Genomic DNA, 16895 nt, shown 5'->3' with positions numbered 1-16895 from the left:
CCTGCTCACTACACCTCCCCTCTCCCAGGTCAGCTACAATGGAGACGAACCGCTGAACAGCTGTTTTTTCTCTTCGTAGAGAAAACAGAGCTGGAATTCGCACCGCACAAGTGTGAACCCAGCCTCATACATGCTATGCAAATTGGTGACAAATTCGTCTGGGTGGAAACCAAGTAGAGGGGGTATTGCCACTCAGAGTAAAAGTGTCCTTCAATATCTATTTTAATATGTATGTTGATGTTATGTAAATAAACTTTATTATATAAAAAATTATGATGGTGTAATGTCTTATGACGTGTAACATCTCTGATGTTTCTATTTCAGAACGAGCGCAGCTGTGTCTCATCCAAGCAGCTGCGCTCCGTTCTGCAAGACGTCCACGTCACTTCCGGTGCGCGGACGTCTGCGTTCCACGCTGGAACGCGGAAGTGCGACCAGCGTCCTCCTCCGTTTTCCCCGCGAATTCGGGGCTATTTAAATCCCCAGAAATGACGGCAGGTTGTTCCGTTATTCTGTCGGATTCCTGCCGTCATCTGGGAACACCCTGCCCGCACCCACAAACCCAGGATCCTTCCGGAGACCTTGTCACCCCATTTGTATCCAGCTCACGGATCTCCTGTCTCCCTGAACCTGCAGGCTGCATGCCCTCAGCCCTCTGTATCCTGTCTCAGCCATAGAGGGATTCTTCAGCATCCAGGAACCTGGGACTCTGCTACTTACAACATCCAACCTCCAGACAGTGTACTACAGCACCCAGCAGAACCGCAAGTATCTTGATCAAACATACCTGTCTTGCATTGTTACCATTAACCAGTCGGCATGTTGCTTGGACGGATTGATAGTTGATGTGACCCCTTCTATTAGATACTTGATCTTATATTGAGAAGGACTGTACCCAGGGGTGGACTGACCATTCCGGCACTCGGGCACTGCCCGAGGGCCCCATGCCACTAGGGGGCCCCATCAGGGTTGCCAGCCTCAGTAAAACCAGGGTATGTAAAAATCAGTGTTTGTTTACATCTGTCCCTGAAATGTCCCTTATCGACATCCTTTTGGTCTAAAAATCCAAAGATTATAGCTGCCCCGCCTCTCCAGTACCTTTTCAGTGTGTGTGTGTGTGTGTGTGTGTGTGTATTCTGTGTGTATGTATACTGTGTGTGTATTCTGTGTGTATGTATACTGTGTGTGTATACTGTGTTTGTATACTGCATGTCTCTGTGTGTGTGTATACTGTATGTGTGTATACTGTGTGGCCCCATAATCTCCTATGGTCTGGGGGCCCCATAATCTCCTATTGCCGGGGGTCCCATAATCTCCTATTGCCCGGGGACCCCATAATCACCTTTTGCCCAGGGGGCCCATGAGCTGTCAGTCCGCCCCTGACTGTACCTATATCAGTATTTGGGCTTAATTAATGTGAAGTAACATTATAAATGCCATATACTAAGTACTCTGCCACATACATACCTGTCTCTTGAATACTGCATTGCAAGGGTACACAGTAACGTTCCATTCTACCTGAGAGACTTTAATATTTCCTTATCTTGCCATGCTTATGATGCAATAAGCTAGATTCACGTTGGTATCTAATTGAGGTTGTGATGAATTAACCCCAAACTTTCTGATTGCATAGAGAGTGAACTGGTGGTTAGTCCTGAGAAGCCTCTGCAGCTGAGATCCAGCATTTTTCATAAGTACTCACATAGCAGTGTCATTACATGACGATACCAGAAAAATCCTATTTGCCCCAATCCTCTCCTTTTTGAAGTTAATATTTTTGGGATGTTGGTACCTTTAGTTTCTCCTTTTTCTATATATATCTGAGCATTCATTGCTTAATTAATTTATTAGCTATATTAATTCACATTGTAGAAGCAAATTAGTAGTATATTATTTTGTCTGAGCAATACACGCATTTAAATGCACATGGATAGACAGCGCTGGACATTTATATCTTATACTTCATAGGAATTAGCAGCCTATATCCCAGCAGCAGTCTGATAAAACAACTCACAGTACTTGTACACATTTCATAGCACGGGGAGCACAATATGATAAAGTTTGAAACACAAAATCATAAATTATAATATAATAAACAATTATAAAAAAAATAATAATTTAATAACATATTTTATTCAATAATGTAATCAAACTGAAAACACTGAAATTAGTCCAAACAAGGGTGCAATATTACTAGTCACTGCATGTTGGTTTAGTAAACATCCCAGGTATGAACATTTTTGAAATATGGGACTGCATAACAGCAAGCTATGCACATCCTTGTAGGTGCTGACTTTTTCTCGGTTGGTGGGATGTAGTCCATGAAGTGACGACCAGTCAGGCGTTCCGTTTTGACAACGCCAACAGCACGATGTCCAGGGCATTGATGGTGTTTGGTAGTTCACAAAGATACATTCAACAACTTTCCAAATTAAGTTAGAATGAATCACAGGCGTGTCACTCCTTTTTTGAGTAGAATGTAGGCATTGCACAAGCATTGCTCCAGAAGATGCCTGAAGATCTTCTTGTAGGACTTCCTTTGCTGTTTCCTCATTGCTGGTTAGAACGTCATTGTTTGGCCTACTCTGTCGACACCTCCCATGATGTTATTGTAGTCTATCACTACTTGTGACTTTATGATTTCTTTCCCACCTTTCGTGTGTACCATTACAGTGGAGGCAGGGCAGCCATCAGGAATTATGGGGCCCCTTACACAGCTTCAGGCATGGGCCCCCTGGAGCAGAGAACCGGGGGGGGGGGGGGGGTGCTGCCGCCTGAAATTGAGAAGCGGGGGGGCTGTCGCAAATTGAGAAGGGGGGCCTTTACAAAAAAAAAAGAAATAAAGAAAAATATATATAAAAAAGGGGGGTAGCCATCCGGGCCCTGGGGACCTCTGGGCCCTTTAATAAATATATATATATATATATATATATATATATATATATATATATATATATATATATACACAATTTTTTTTTTATAAAAAGAAATTACAAAAAAGGGGGGTTGCCATCCGGGACCTCTGGGCCCTTTAATAATAATAATAAAAATTAATAAAAAATAAATAAATAAATATATATAAACAAAAATAAAAAAATAAACATTTATAACAAATAAAAAAAGGGGGTTTGCCACATGGGGCCCTGGGGACCTCTGAGCCCTTTAACCACTTGCCGACCGCGCTATAGCAAAAATACTGCTACAGCGCGGTCGAGTTGTTGTGACACGATGTCCCTGGGACGTCCTCGTGCACTTCCTCATTTGCGCACCCCCTGAGACGCGCTCGCGGAAGTGTCCGTGCTCACAGGGTCCAGGGGACCCAACGCAACACGGATCACGGTGAAGAGCCAATGATAGCGGCTCTTCACCACCTGATCGCTCCCTCCGATGAGGGAGCAGACAAATGTAAACAAAAAAAAGGTCATCCCGAGGTCTTCTCTTCTCTCATACAGCGTGTGAGGAGAGAAGCGATTTTTAAAGTGAGTGAAAATCTACATTGTGCCCAGCAGAGCCTAGCAGTGCCACACAGTGCCACTACACTACCCATCAGTGCCCTTACAGTCCCAATCTGTGCCACTACAGTCCCCACCAGTGCCACTACAGTCCCCACCAGTGCCCCTACAGTCCCCATCTGTGCCACCAGTGCCACTACAGTCCCCACCACTGCCACTACAGTCCCCACCAGTGCCACCTCTGCCACTTCAGTGCCCATTGGTGCTGCTAGTGTCTGTCAGTGCCGCACCAGTGCCACTACAGTACTCATCAGTGCCGCCAGTGCTCCATCAGTGCCACTACCGTGCCCAGTGCCACTACAGTGCTAATATCCCATTTTTATTTTTTTTTACCAAAAATATGTAGCAGTATACATTTTAGTCCAAATTTATGAGGAAAAATGACTTTTTTGCAAAATGTTATGATAGAAATGAAGAAAAATTCATTTTTTTTACAAAATTTTCTTTTTTCATTTATAGCGGAAAAAATAAAAACCGCAGAGGTGATCAAATACCACCAAAAGAAAGCTCTATTTGTGGGGAAAAAAAAGACAAAAATGTTATTTGGTTACAGTGTTGTATGACTGAGTTATTGTCATTCAAAATGTGAGAGCATCGAAAGCTGAAAATTGGTCTGGTCAGGAAGGGTGTTTAAGTGCCCAGTGGTCAAGTGGTTAATAAAAAAATATATATATATATATATATATATATATATATATATATATATATATATATATATATATAAAAAAGGAAAAAAAAGGAATAAAATAATATAAATTTTATTTATTTTTTATAAAAAAAGGGGGGTTGCCATCCGAGGCCCTGGGGACCTCTGGGCCCTTTAATAATAATAATAATAATAATAATACATATGTATGTATATATATATATATATATATATATATATATATAAATAAGTAAAAAACTATATATTTTTTTTATAAAAAAAGGGGGGTTGTCATCCGGGGCCCTGGGATCTCCAAGCCCCCCGTACCCCTAAAAAAAAATGGCCCTTTAATAAAAAATAAAATAAAAATATATAAACATTTTTTTTTTATAAAAAATAAATAAAAAAAAAGGGGGGGGGGCTGCCATCCAGGGCCATGGGGGCCTTCGGGCCCCTGGGGACCTCCAAAAAAAAATATGGCCCTTTATTAAAAAACAAAATAAAAATATATTAAAAATATTTTTTTTTTATAAAAATAAAATAAAAAAAAGGGGAGTTGCCATATGGGGCCCTGTGGGCCTCCGGGCCCCTTACAGGTGTACTGCCTGTACCCCCCTGATGGCGGCCCTGAGTGGAGGTATTATAAACTGTACTCATTAGACACACATCTTTCTTGTCAAAGAATGGAGTGGCAAGTTATTTATTAGTTGTCCAATACCACTTCTGCAGGGGTTTCCCCACTACTCCCTGAAGTATTATTAGGCCCATAAATTTCCAAATGTCATCTTTGGTCACTGGTTACTACTTTCTGCTTCTTGGAAACTTCTGATGCATAGTAGCTAATTGTTGCTCTTTGTACCGGTTCGTCTCGGCAACTATTTTTTCAATAACCTCATCGGTCAGAAAAAATTGTAAGTATGCCAAGGGGTTGTCATGTTCAATGTCTACTTTCATACCAGATGCTGAAGTAAATGGGAATCTTGGGGGCGTTGCCTGATCCGTACCACAGCCAATAAAGCACCAAGTTTACACATCACTGAGCTCAGTCGCAGAATCGTCACTGTTATCACATTCAGTGTCTGATGAGGAATTTCCCCACTGATAACTAGCACTCAATTCTGCAAGTGATTCTAATTCACTATAGCAGTCTTCTAACTGGTTTAAAACCGCATTTGACCTAAAGGGACGCTTTTTGGATGCCAAGGTCGTTCTTAAGTTTCCAGGCAGAAACCGGTTTCCGCCTATTTGTGTCGTGGCGCTCGCAGGGAAGGGAACCTGGAAGATGTCGGCATCTGCCGGAGGACACAGCAGGAGAACATCGGATGATTGTAGGGACAGGGTAAGTAACAGTACAGGGATACTACGGAGTACTCCCGAGTGTGGCTCGGGGTTACCGCTTTTGTACTGAAAATTAACCCAGAGCATAGGCGTGCGCACGGGGTGTGCCAGGTATGCCTGGGCACACCCTAATGCTCAGGCACATCTGGCACACCCCAGGGCTTATTTTCTGACAGTATGTGCGGGATCTCCATTTTGGCATCTCTGCTATGTGACAATGTCAGTGCTGCTAATGGGACTATGTTTCATTTGGCTATGTAACTCCTGTGTGTGCAAGCCACGGGCCGACCGCATTATCCGATGCTACCCCTATAGTTTCAGCTCCCTGGCAGCTGAATATCACTCCGCTGCCTGCTTACACTGTGGCCAGTGGCTTGCACTCACAGGAGCAAGCCGGTTTTAGCAACACATCCTGCCACCGCGGGGGCTCTCGCAGCCATCACTGCCCTGTGTATACCGCCGAGACAATGACTGGCTGCCAGGACCGATGCCAGCAGACTCGGCGTACCAAGAGGTTGGTCACCTCACATGCTTCAGATGATTGTCTCCTGTCCTGCAGCCCATCTCACCCACCCACACACACTTCAGAACAAAGCTGTCTCCTCCCCCTTCTCCTCATTCAGCTCTGTGTACACAGAAGAGGAGGGGAAGGAGGAACACCGCTGACTTCAGTTCTACAAACTTTCCCATGCTTTATCGAGACAGGGAGGAGGGGAGAGAGTGGCTTGGATTGGGAAGGGAGAAACCAAAACGATGTATAGCCTGGGATAGAACTACAGGTCCCAGCATGTCTTGCTCCTCTATTGCAGCCTGTGATGGGACAAGTACCAGCTTGCTCTGCACTTTAATTTCAGCCTGTGATAGAACTAAAAGTCCCACTATGCTCTGCAGGAGCATTACAGCCTGTGATAGGGCTACAAGTCCCAGCATGCTTTACAGAGGTGGGGCTGAAGACCAGGGGTACAGTGGTGGGGCAGGTGAGCAGGGGGGTTACAGTGGTGGGGAAGGTGAGCAGGGGGGTTACAGTGGTGGGGCAGGTGAGCAGGGGGGTTACAGTGGTGGGGAAGGTGAGCAGGGGGGTTACAGTGGTGGGGCAGGTGAGCAGGGAGGTTACAGGGGTGGGGCAGGTGAGCAGGGGGGGATACAGTGGTGGGGCAGGTGAGCAGGGGGGTTACAGTGGTCAGGCAGGTGAGCAGGAGGGGGGATACAGCATACTTGCCAACTGTCCCGTTTTTAACGGGACAGTCCCGTCAAATAGGACCTAGTCCCGGCCAATTTAGCCTGCCGGGACTTGTCCCGGCTAGTGGGGAAGGAACGCAGACCGAAACAACATTGGCCGCCGCAGCTGTCCGCGATCCGTCCGTGGCGCTGAATGAGGATCAGGGGGGCCGCAGCTGAGTGAGGATCAGGGGGGGGGGCGGTCAGCTCAGTCCGCCCCTGAAGGTTCCCCCCGAAAATCTGACTGCAGTCCCGAGCCGTGCTGGAGGGACGAGGTGGGTGGAGCTGCGCTGCTGGCTAGTCTTCCCCTGCCCTGGTTGCTAACGCCTGTGCCGCTTGGCGTGTAGCAACCAGTGACGTCACGGCTGCAACCCCCCATCAGCATTGAAAGCGAGGCACATGAAGGATTTTACTTCCTCCTCCGCGCTACTGCTCCTGGGAGGCTGGGGTCCAACACAGCTGAGCTCCGAGTCAAGTGTGAGGCTGGCTTGAAGAAACAGCAACGAGAGGGAGTGGGAGAATCGCCACCCTGACCTGAGGCTGAGCAGCAGTAAGCGCGGCATCCCCGGCACCTCCCAGAGCATGTACACCACCTCCACGTCGGCTCTCAGTCCCAGCTGTGACAGCCTGTCATCAGGAAGAAAGATGGTCTGGCCGAGTGCCCAGGGGACGAGGATGGGCGGGAGGTAGGTGCATCACACACCTACCCACTACAGACAGGGGCTGGGACAGGAAGGACCGCAGGCCAGGCTAGGGGGTCAATTTCACTCACCCCCTCTCTCTCCCATCCATCTCCCTCTCTCATCTATCCCCCTCTCTCTCTCTTTTACATCCCCCTCTCTCCAACCCACCCCCCTCTCTCTCTCTCTCTCATCCACCCCCTCTCTCTCTCTCTCTCTCATCCACCACCCTCTCTCTCTCACCCCCACACTGTCCCCCTGTGCCTCACACCCCCACACTATCCCCCTGTGCCTTACACCCCCACACTATCCCCCTGTACCTTACACCCCCACACTATCCCCCTGTGCCTTACACCCCCACACTATCCCCCTGTGCCTTACACCCCCACACTATCCCCCTGTGCCTTACACCCCCACACTATCCCCCTGTGCCTTACACCCCCCACACTATCCCCCTGTGCCTTACACCCCCCCCACTATCCCCCTGTGCCTTACACCCACCACACTATCCCCCTGTGCCTTACACCCCCCACACCGTCCCCCTGTGCCTTACACCCCCCACACCGTCCCCCTGTGCCTCACACCCCCCACACCGTCCCCCTGTGCCTCGCACCCCCCACACCATCCCCCTGTGCCTCGCACCCCCCACACTGTCCCCCTGTGCCTCACACCCCCCACATCGTCCCCCTGTGCCTCACACCCCCCACACCGTCCCCCTGTGCCTTGCACCCCCCACACCGTCCCCCTGTGCCTCGCACCCCCCACACCGTCCCCCTGTGCCTCACACCCCCCACACTGTCCCCTTGTGCCTTACACCCCCCACACCGTATCCCCCTATGTCCTCCTCCACCCACCGTGTCCCCTTGTGCCTTACACCCCTCACAGTGTCCCCCTGTGTCCTCCACCCCCCCACAGTGTCCCCCTGTGCCTTCCCCCCCCCCCCCCACACGGTGTCCCCCTGTGTTCTCCTCCACCCACCGTGTCCCCCTGTGCTTTACACTCCCCCACCATCCCCCCCTATGCCTTACACCCCCCACAGTGTCCCCCTATGGCTTCCACCCCCCACAGTGTCCCCCTGTGCCTTACACCCCCCCACAGTGTCCTCCACCCACCGTGTCCCCCTGTGCCTTAACCCCCCCCCACAGTGTCCCTCTGTGCCTTCCACCAACCCACCCCACAGTGTCCCCCTGTGCCTTCTCCCCCCACGGCTGCCCTGAAAGACACTGTGCTGTGTCTGGAGGATCCCAGTGCTCTGCCCCATGCCCTGTGATGTGCTGTGTACTCCCTGATGTGCCCTACTGTGTGCCCCATGGTCTTCTATTGCCCGGGGGCCCCATGGTCTTCTATTGCCTGGGGGCCCCATGAGTTGTCAGTCCGCCCCTGGGCCGCCCGGTGAGGATAAGAGCATCGCTGGCATGGTCTCCCAGCCAGGGGAAGAGAGAGGAGAGGAAGAGGCCAGCTGTCAGCAGAGAGTGGAATTGCCCGCTGTAATAGCTTTCATTAGAACTTCCAGTGTTCCCGGGGCTCATGTCACATAGCTCCACCTCTTGGTCCAGCACCTTTGATCGACAGAACGCCGGTCCAGTGTCGGACATGTGACGTCATCAAAGGCATTGGGCTAAGAGGTGGGGCTATGTGACGATGAGCCCCGGGAAGACGGGAAATTCAAATGAAAGCTATTACAGCGGGCAATCCCGCTCTCTGCTGATCCTCTCCACAGGTGCCTCTTCCTCTCCACAGGTGAGGCTGTATTGGGCACAGGCAGGCCAGGCTGTATTGGGCACAGGCAATGCTGTGCCAACCGCCGCAAGACTATGTACGGCGACAGAATGGCACGGCTGCGCACATGGGCGTCCAGGTATGTCCCCTTTAAGATGCGGAGCCATTGGTCGCGAGCGCGGCGGCATGTTCGCGACTTGGTTCGGGAGCTTAATAGCTGTGCTGCAAAGTGTCCCTGGAATTTTTTTTCAAATGTTGGCAACTATGGATACAGTGGTGGGGCAGGTGAGCAGGGGGGTTAGAGTGGTGGGGCAGGTGAGCAGGGGGATTACAGTGGTGGGGCAGGTGAGCAGGAGGGGGGATACAGTGGTGGGGCAGGTGAGCAGGGGGGTTACAGCCTATTCTGGATTGTTTGGCAACTGTGACACTAATACTCATACCCTGTCAGGAGAATATAAACTGGTGATGGTTCAATAACAGTCGCAGGTTTTATGGTGCTGCTGATTTTATAGAACACGGGACATTCCCAGGAACCTATTTTGTTTAAATAGAACATTCATTCTAGATCGACGACATCTATGTGTGCTGGGAAAGCCCACAAAATCGCATGCTTTCCCAACACACAGGGAAATGCACTGCACTTAAATGGGGGTCCCACTAATTGTCAATGACACCCCCATGCATCTGCAAACACACATCCCAAACTGAATGGTGCTGCATCAGAATGCGGTTCTATGCAGGATGTTTTTAGAAAAGAGCCAGGGACTTCTTTTCCTTGTTTTTCACATATAGGTGAGTGCATTAAAATGAATGGGCTGACCTATGTGCAAGAGCATGCAGAGAGGCATCCACGCAAACAACAGTGCCAACCAAGCCCATTCACACCACCCTGCATTGAGCTGTGATGTGTAGTGGATAGACAGGGCAATTTAAAAATGAAAGGAAATTGATGTAAAAAAACAAACTGCTGAAATTCTAACTCTTTAATGAAGGGAGGGTATAATTGCAAGTGAACACGCCCAGCCGCTGCCTCTACAGCTAAAAAGGTGGTAGCGGTTGAGGGGTGATAAAAGCATGGCTCAACCACAGAGTTTTACTACCCCTAACCACTAGTGTGAACAATAAATTGTAAAAATATAAAAATGAAGTGTTAAAAATTGTTTTAATACATTTAAAAATGTTTGTTCACGTTTATTTATAAGAGTATGTGTGTTTGTGTGTACAGTGTGTGTATGTATGTATGTGTGTTTTTATATATATATATATATATATATATATATATATATATATATATATATTTTTTTTTTTACACACACACGTGTATTTGAGCTTTGGGGTGCACACCCTAATGCAATAGGCACGCCAGTGACCCAGAGCCACACTCGGGATTACCACCAGGGAGGTTAAAATCACTGCCCCTTTAAAAGTGATCTTTTTAAAATGTTTTTTTCTTGCATTGGTACCATACTCTATTCATGGCCAATACCTTGCATTTAAACCTACAAAATGGGTAATTTTAATATTTCCAGTTCGGGTCTTATAGACTTCAATAGGGTTCGTCGTTCGTGTCCAAACTTTTGTGATGTTCAAAAACTCTGGCTCAAACTGAACAGGGGTTTGTTCAGTCCATCTCTAATCCTGATTACTTAATTTCAGATTTACCTACGTGCTTGGCTTGTGTGTGTTTAAGTGGGTCAGTTTACTGTGAAGAAACGGAGATTGAAGAAGTGCCTCCCTTACCCAAGGAGACTGCATACCTATATGCACGGTTCAACAAAATTAAGAAAATCACTGTAAAAGACTTCTCTGATTTTCGTAAGTAAAACTCAAGATTTTTAAGATGTATGTAGATATATTTTAAGATTATGTATATTACTTGAAAGCTTCATCATATCAGCCACCGTTGTTTCTTATTTTCTGGTAATCATAATCAGTGGCGTAGTTTGGGTTGTCAGCGCCCAGAGCAGGGCAAGAGATTTGCGCCCCCTAACCCACGGATTTTTAGCACTCTCTGGGGTTTATTTATTAAAGGCAAATCCACTTTGCACTATGAGTGTACCAGAGGCGTAGCGTGGGGGGGGGGGGCAAGGGGGTCCCGTGGCACCGGGCGCAACATTGGGGGGGGGGGGGGCGAAATCCCACACCGTTTGTGTCACTTTTCTCTAGTCCGTAAAATTTTATTTATTATGACCCGGCCGCCATGTTGCGGCAGCTGGTCGCCCTGTGATTGGGTGAATGTGGTCATGTGCTGTGGCGGGGCTGGCCAGTCCTAGAAAGTCCGGCCCACGATTCTGAAAGCCGCCTCTATCTTCTCCTCCACCCTTCCTCCTGGTGCCAGATCTGGAAGTGTGCAGTGCCTTCATCTGGGACAGGTAACTGAGTCGACAGTGTTTGTGGCATATCGATGGACAACAAAAAAAGGTGAGTTACGATGAGTGAGTCAGTCTGTGAGGGGAGGCAGGGAGCCATGTCATATGGATCATGATGGAGCAGCAGTTAGTTAGGGAGAGTCATGCCACGTGCCACGTGTTAATGCATTACATGCAATACATGCCAAAAGCCCCCTCTAAGCCCCCCCCCCTTCTGCTGCAGGAATCGGATTAATAATTTACTGAGCTTCATGAATTATCCCTCAGGGCTTTCAGACAGCATGTAAGGGGTTAAATGATTAATTCTGCTATGTAATGTATCCCTCAGGGCTTTCTGCAGGTAAGGGGTTAAATGATGAATCCTGCTAGGTATTTGGCATGTTGAATGCCCTGAGGGATACATTACATGGGAGGATTAATCATTTAACCCCTTACATGCTGAAAGCCTGAGGGATACATTACATGGCAGGATTAAAAGAGAAGTATGGGTTTTTAGTTTTTTTTTTATATTCATACTTATTAAGATGCTTGTCTGAGGAGCAGTGGGTCTTGCTCGGGCTCTGTGGCGGATATGAGTGAGAAAGATGCCTGTGGTGTGATGGTATGCAGTCTGCAGGAGGGATGTCCAGTTGCTCAGGTGGATATTGGCGGCTGCCGATCAGTGTGCCCCTTTACATTAGGTATGCTCGTCAGAGTGATGCTTTACATGAGGTGTGCCCATCAGAGTGCCCCTTACATCAGGTGTCTCCATAACATCAGGTGTGCCCATCAGAGTGCTCCTATGTTAAGGGACCCGCTTATTGGCATATTTTGGTGTGCTCATTAACATAAAATGTGCCCATCAGCATGCCCCTTATTTTGTTGATGGGGATAACTGATGCAAGGTGGCACTGTGATGGGTGCACCTAATGTAAAGGAGCACTCTGATGGGCACACCTGATGTTACGGAGACACCTGATGTAAGGGGCACTCTGATGGGCACACCTCATGTAAAGCATCACTCTGACGAGCATACCTAATGTAAAGGGGCACACTGATGGGAGACGCCAGATGTAAGGGGGATTCTAATGAAGAAACCTGATGTAAAGTAGCACTGTGATGGGGACACCTGATATAAGGGTGGTGCCGGTGGCAACTGATTTATGAGGGTAGTCTAATGGGGGCACGAAGCAACTGAGTACTAAAAGTCTGCGCGTTAGGGGGCGCAAATTACTTGCCTTGACCCAAGCGCTGACAACCAACGCTACACCACTGTAGTGCTTTGCAAGTGCACTTGGTAGTGTACTTGAAGTGCAGTTGCTGTAGATCTGAGGGGTACATGCAAGAAAAAAAACTGCTTTTTTGCTTGTACATGATTAGATATTAAAATCAGCAGAGCTTCCCCTGATTTCAGATATTCCCCTCAGTGCAGTGCACTTGTAGTGCATAGTGGATTTGCCCTTAGTAAATCAACCTCTCTGAGTCCCTTCCGCTAGTACAGTAGTACTGACTAACCTGATTCTTACACCGACCTACCTGACCACTATACTAACCTACCTGATTACTATACTGACCTGCCTGATTCCTACACTGACCACTAAACTGACCTATCCAATTGCTATACTGACCACTACACTGACCTACCTGATTCCTACACTGACCACTACACTGACCCACCTGATTCCTACACACACATTATTATTGCCCACTGATTGGTTGCTATATGATACTGCAAATAATTACTGCTTACCCATTGTTTGCTAGAGGCTGCTGAACATCATTACTACAAACTGATTGGTTTCTAGAGGTTACTGCATTATTATTGCTTGGTGGAGGTTACTGCACATTATTAATGTTCCCTGATTTGGTTGCTAGACATTGCAGCACATCATTATGGTTCACTGATTGATTGCTAGAGGTTACAGCACATCATTACAACCCACTGATTTGTTGCTTAAGGTTTGTTGCTTAAGGTTACAGCACATAATCTCACTGCCTACACACCACAGACTGCGGAAGTGACGGGACCCACCAATAGACAGAAAAGAAGAACTAGAACTAATTATTGGCAATTAAGGTTGAGGGGTGCGCTGTGTATGGAGTGCAAGGCTAAGGGATGCGCTTTGTACGGAATGCAGGGTTCAGAGGTGCACTGTGTATGGAGTGCAGGGTTGAGAGGTGTGCTGTGTACGGAATGCAGGGTTTAGAGGTGCGATGTGTATGGAGTGCAGGGTTGAGGGGGTGCACTAGTGTGTCGGCCGACCAAGACTCTCCCTTCTGATTGGCTGAGACACAGCAGCCGCGACATTGGCTCTTGCTGCCATCAAAGCAAGTCAGCCAATCAGGAGAGAGAGGGAGTGGGGCCGGGCTGCAGCTCCGTGTCTGAATAGACACAGGGAGCTGTGATTCGGCTCAGGTGCCCCCACAGCAAGCAGCTTGCTGTGGGGCCACTCGACAGGAGGGAGGGGCCAGGAGCACAGAAGAGAAGGATCCGGGCTGCTCTGTGCAAATCCACTACAGCAGAGGAGGTAACTATAACATGTTTGTTTTTTTGATAGAAAAAAAAACAAGACTTTACAATCACTTTAACTGGCTTTAGCCTGCTGTCCGCTGAAAACCGCTTCAACTATGCTTTTTCGACACTGCTGGACCTTCTGTCCTGAAGAAACACTAAGGCCTTGCACACACGAGAGGATTTCCGCTGGAAACGGTCCGCCGGACCGTTTCATGCGGATAAATCCTCTGGCGGATTTTGATCTGATGGCTGTACACACCATCAGATCAAAATCCCCGCGGAATACATCCGCGGTGACGTGGCCGTGCCGTCGCCGCGGCGACGTGCGCGACCCTGGAAGGTAAATACTTCCACGCATGCGTCGAATCATTACGACGCATGCGAGGGATGGGATCAGACGGACTTATCCGGTGAGTCTGTACAGACAACTGGATAAGTCCGGCGGACAGGATTCCAGCGGATAGATTTCTTAGCATGTTAAGAAATTTTTATCCGCTGAAAATCCGTCGGCTGGATTTTTATTCGCCTGAAAATGTCCGCTAGGCCGTACACACGACCGGATCTATCTGCTGGAACTGATCCGCGGATCAATCCCAGCGGATCGATCCGGTCGTGTGTACGGGGCCTAATACAGCAGGTATATTAGATGGACAGGTTAATTGCTTAATTACATGTAGTATTTTTCCAGTTATTTACTGTGTAGAATAATTGCTTACATAGTGTAAGCACCTTGCAAAACCTTGGAATCAGTGTACATGCTTAATATCAGTGTGTTTTGTTGTTTTTGTTTTTTCTTTAGCCATGATAACTATAGCTGTCAAATAAAGGTCAAATTAAAGTATGGCATTGGTTTAATGATATGACCAGTTTAAATGAATGCCCTTCCCCCCAATTAAAATACATTCTCCATCTACAATGATGTCAATGGAATTTTTTGAAATGTTGGCAACTATGAACTCTGAACTGAAAAAAAATTGTTTTGTTTGTTCTTCCCAGCTACTTTACGGAGAATTGATCTGACTGGAAATGTAATAGAAGAGATAGAAGAAAAAGCTTTTGAAAAGCTTGTCTTACTTGAGCAGCTTTCCCTTGCTGAAAACAAACTGACCAGGATTCCAGTCTTGCCAACAAAACTAACCTCTTTCAATGCCAATAATAACCTTATCAAAAGCAAAGCAATCAAAGCAAATGCATTTAAGGTAACATCCAAACCATTAATCCATGCATTTTTTGCAAGTGTTCATACAATTGCACTATTATTGTCACATAATTTGCCTTTTGATTGCCATTACATCTTGTCAAAGGGTTATATCATCCAAATACATTTCAGGTTCATTATACAAAAGGTGTTCAGAGCCTTTCTTTAAAAAGCTGAAACAGCGGTGGTGCGAGTGAGAGGGGCAGGTTTGTTTGACCCCCTAACCCCCCCACCCCCTGAATATTAAGCACCAGCCGCCACTGGATTTCATTATAGAGCCTTAAAGGCTAAGTTTACATTTTAGGAGCATGTTACACCCATATTTAGGATGTAACATGTAACATGCTCCTAGTGACCCACCTCCCGCCGCCAACGTTCCCTGCTTTGTAACAGTGGGTGGAGGGTTCTTTGCCCCGTACGGCTGAAACAATTTGAAATCAGCCTGGCCATGCAGGATTCTGCCCACAGGGCTACATCATTTATGTACAGTGTTTTGTCAATTAGACTACAAGTACCATCAGCCTGTGCGGCCGATGGCATGTAGTTCTCTATGAACTGTGAGGGTGCTGACATCCTCATAGTTCATTAATTCTAACTGCCATTCAGTAACTGCCTGCCCATATCGGAGGTATGGGCAGACAGCTTATTGAGTGTCTGTAGGATCCAGTCGTCACACCCCTAGTCTGCTGTGCAATGTGGGTGCAATGCTTTAAAGGCTACAATGTAAAATAATATGTAAAAGCATTTTTTTTACCTGCAGAAAGATGTGCATTTTTTTTTCATTTTTTTTATTTTTTATAAAAGGTGAACTTATCCTTTAATCAAACAGTTAATGGCAACCATAATAAACATTGCTAGTCGAGGCAGTCTCGTGCGGACAGATAACCAGGCAAAAATCAATAAGATAAATCATGTATTGATTTATTGCTTCCATAAGATGAATTAAAACATAGATACAATTCTCCTTGCATAAATAGATGACAATCAACTTGCTCACTGCTTTGGTGGTACCTTATGGCAGCCGCCAGAGATGGGCTGGCTTGTTGAAAATTTGCTGCAGTGGTGGAACCCTCATGCACCCCTACAAAATCCACAAAAAACAGGGAAAGGGGAGGGTTAACCCAACTCATGTAGTGACCAGGAGACAATGTAGAACCTCAACTGAGTCCCTAATGGGAACCAGCGGTGAACAGCAGCACAGCTAGCCAGTCTTAGGTCAAAAAGGGCCCAGGAGACAATCGGAGCAAACTCCAATAGGAACCAGTGAGCGTAGGACTCCTGGGCGTGATGTCAAATTCTTAGGGAGACCAAATGCAAAACGAGGCTTGGAGCTCAGGATGGCAGAGAGCAAGCCAAGGAGAACAAGGAGAGAGCATGTCTTGACAACGCGTTTTGGGGCATAGCCCTTCCTCAAGTCATGTGACATGACCAGCTAATGGTGATTAAATAGGAATTGGCTGCGGAGAGATTAGCATTTTTAAAGGAACCATGACTGGTTACTCCACTACAGCAAAATCTCTATTATTAAAAAGCTTAATAGAACAAATTCATATTGCAAATACTAGAATAACACTAGAAACAAAAGAACTAATAACTAACACATAAATCAATAATGAACAATGATGAAAACTAATAGTATTAAAAGAAAATGATGAATATAATTAATATTAAAATGACTACTAAGAAGTGTGGGGATTTGAGAAAAATAAAAATATATGTGT

The 16895-nt window shown here is 47.0% G+C and overlaps 1 protein-coding gene across 1 annotated transcript in view; it reads left to right on the top strand.

The window, feature by feature from the left end:
• Window positions 1-16895, top strand: part of OGN (osteoglycin) — a 515507-nt gene that overhangs the window by 236622 nt on the left and 261990 nt on the right. Inside the window, exons 3-4 of the mRNA XM_040359589.1 lie at window positions 10770-10928; window positions 14973-15175. Of these exons, the coding sequence (XP_040215523.1) occupies window positions 10770-10928; window positions 14973-15175 (362 nt within the window). The remainder of the gene's footprint in view (window positions 1-10769; window positions 10929-14972; window positions 15176-16895) is intronic.

The sequence above is a fragment of the Rana temporaria genome, chromosome 7 (assembly GCF_905171775.1).
Source record: "Rana temporaria chromosome 7, aRanTem1.1, whole genome shotgun sequence".
Classification (NCBI taxonomy): Eukaryota; Metazoa; Chordata; class Amphibia; order Anura; family Ranidae; genus Rana; species Rana temporaria.
The sequence above is the reverse complement of the archived record's forward strand: the minus strand, read 5'-3'. Positions and strand labels throughout refer to the sequence as shown.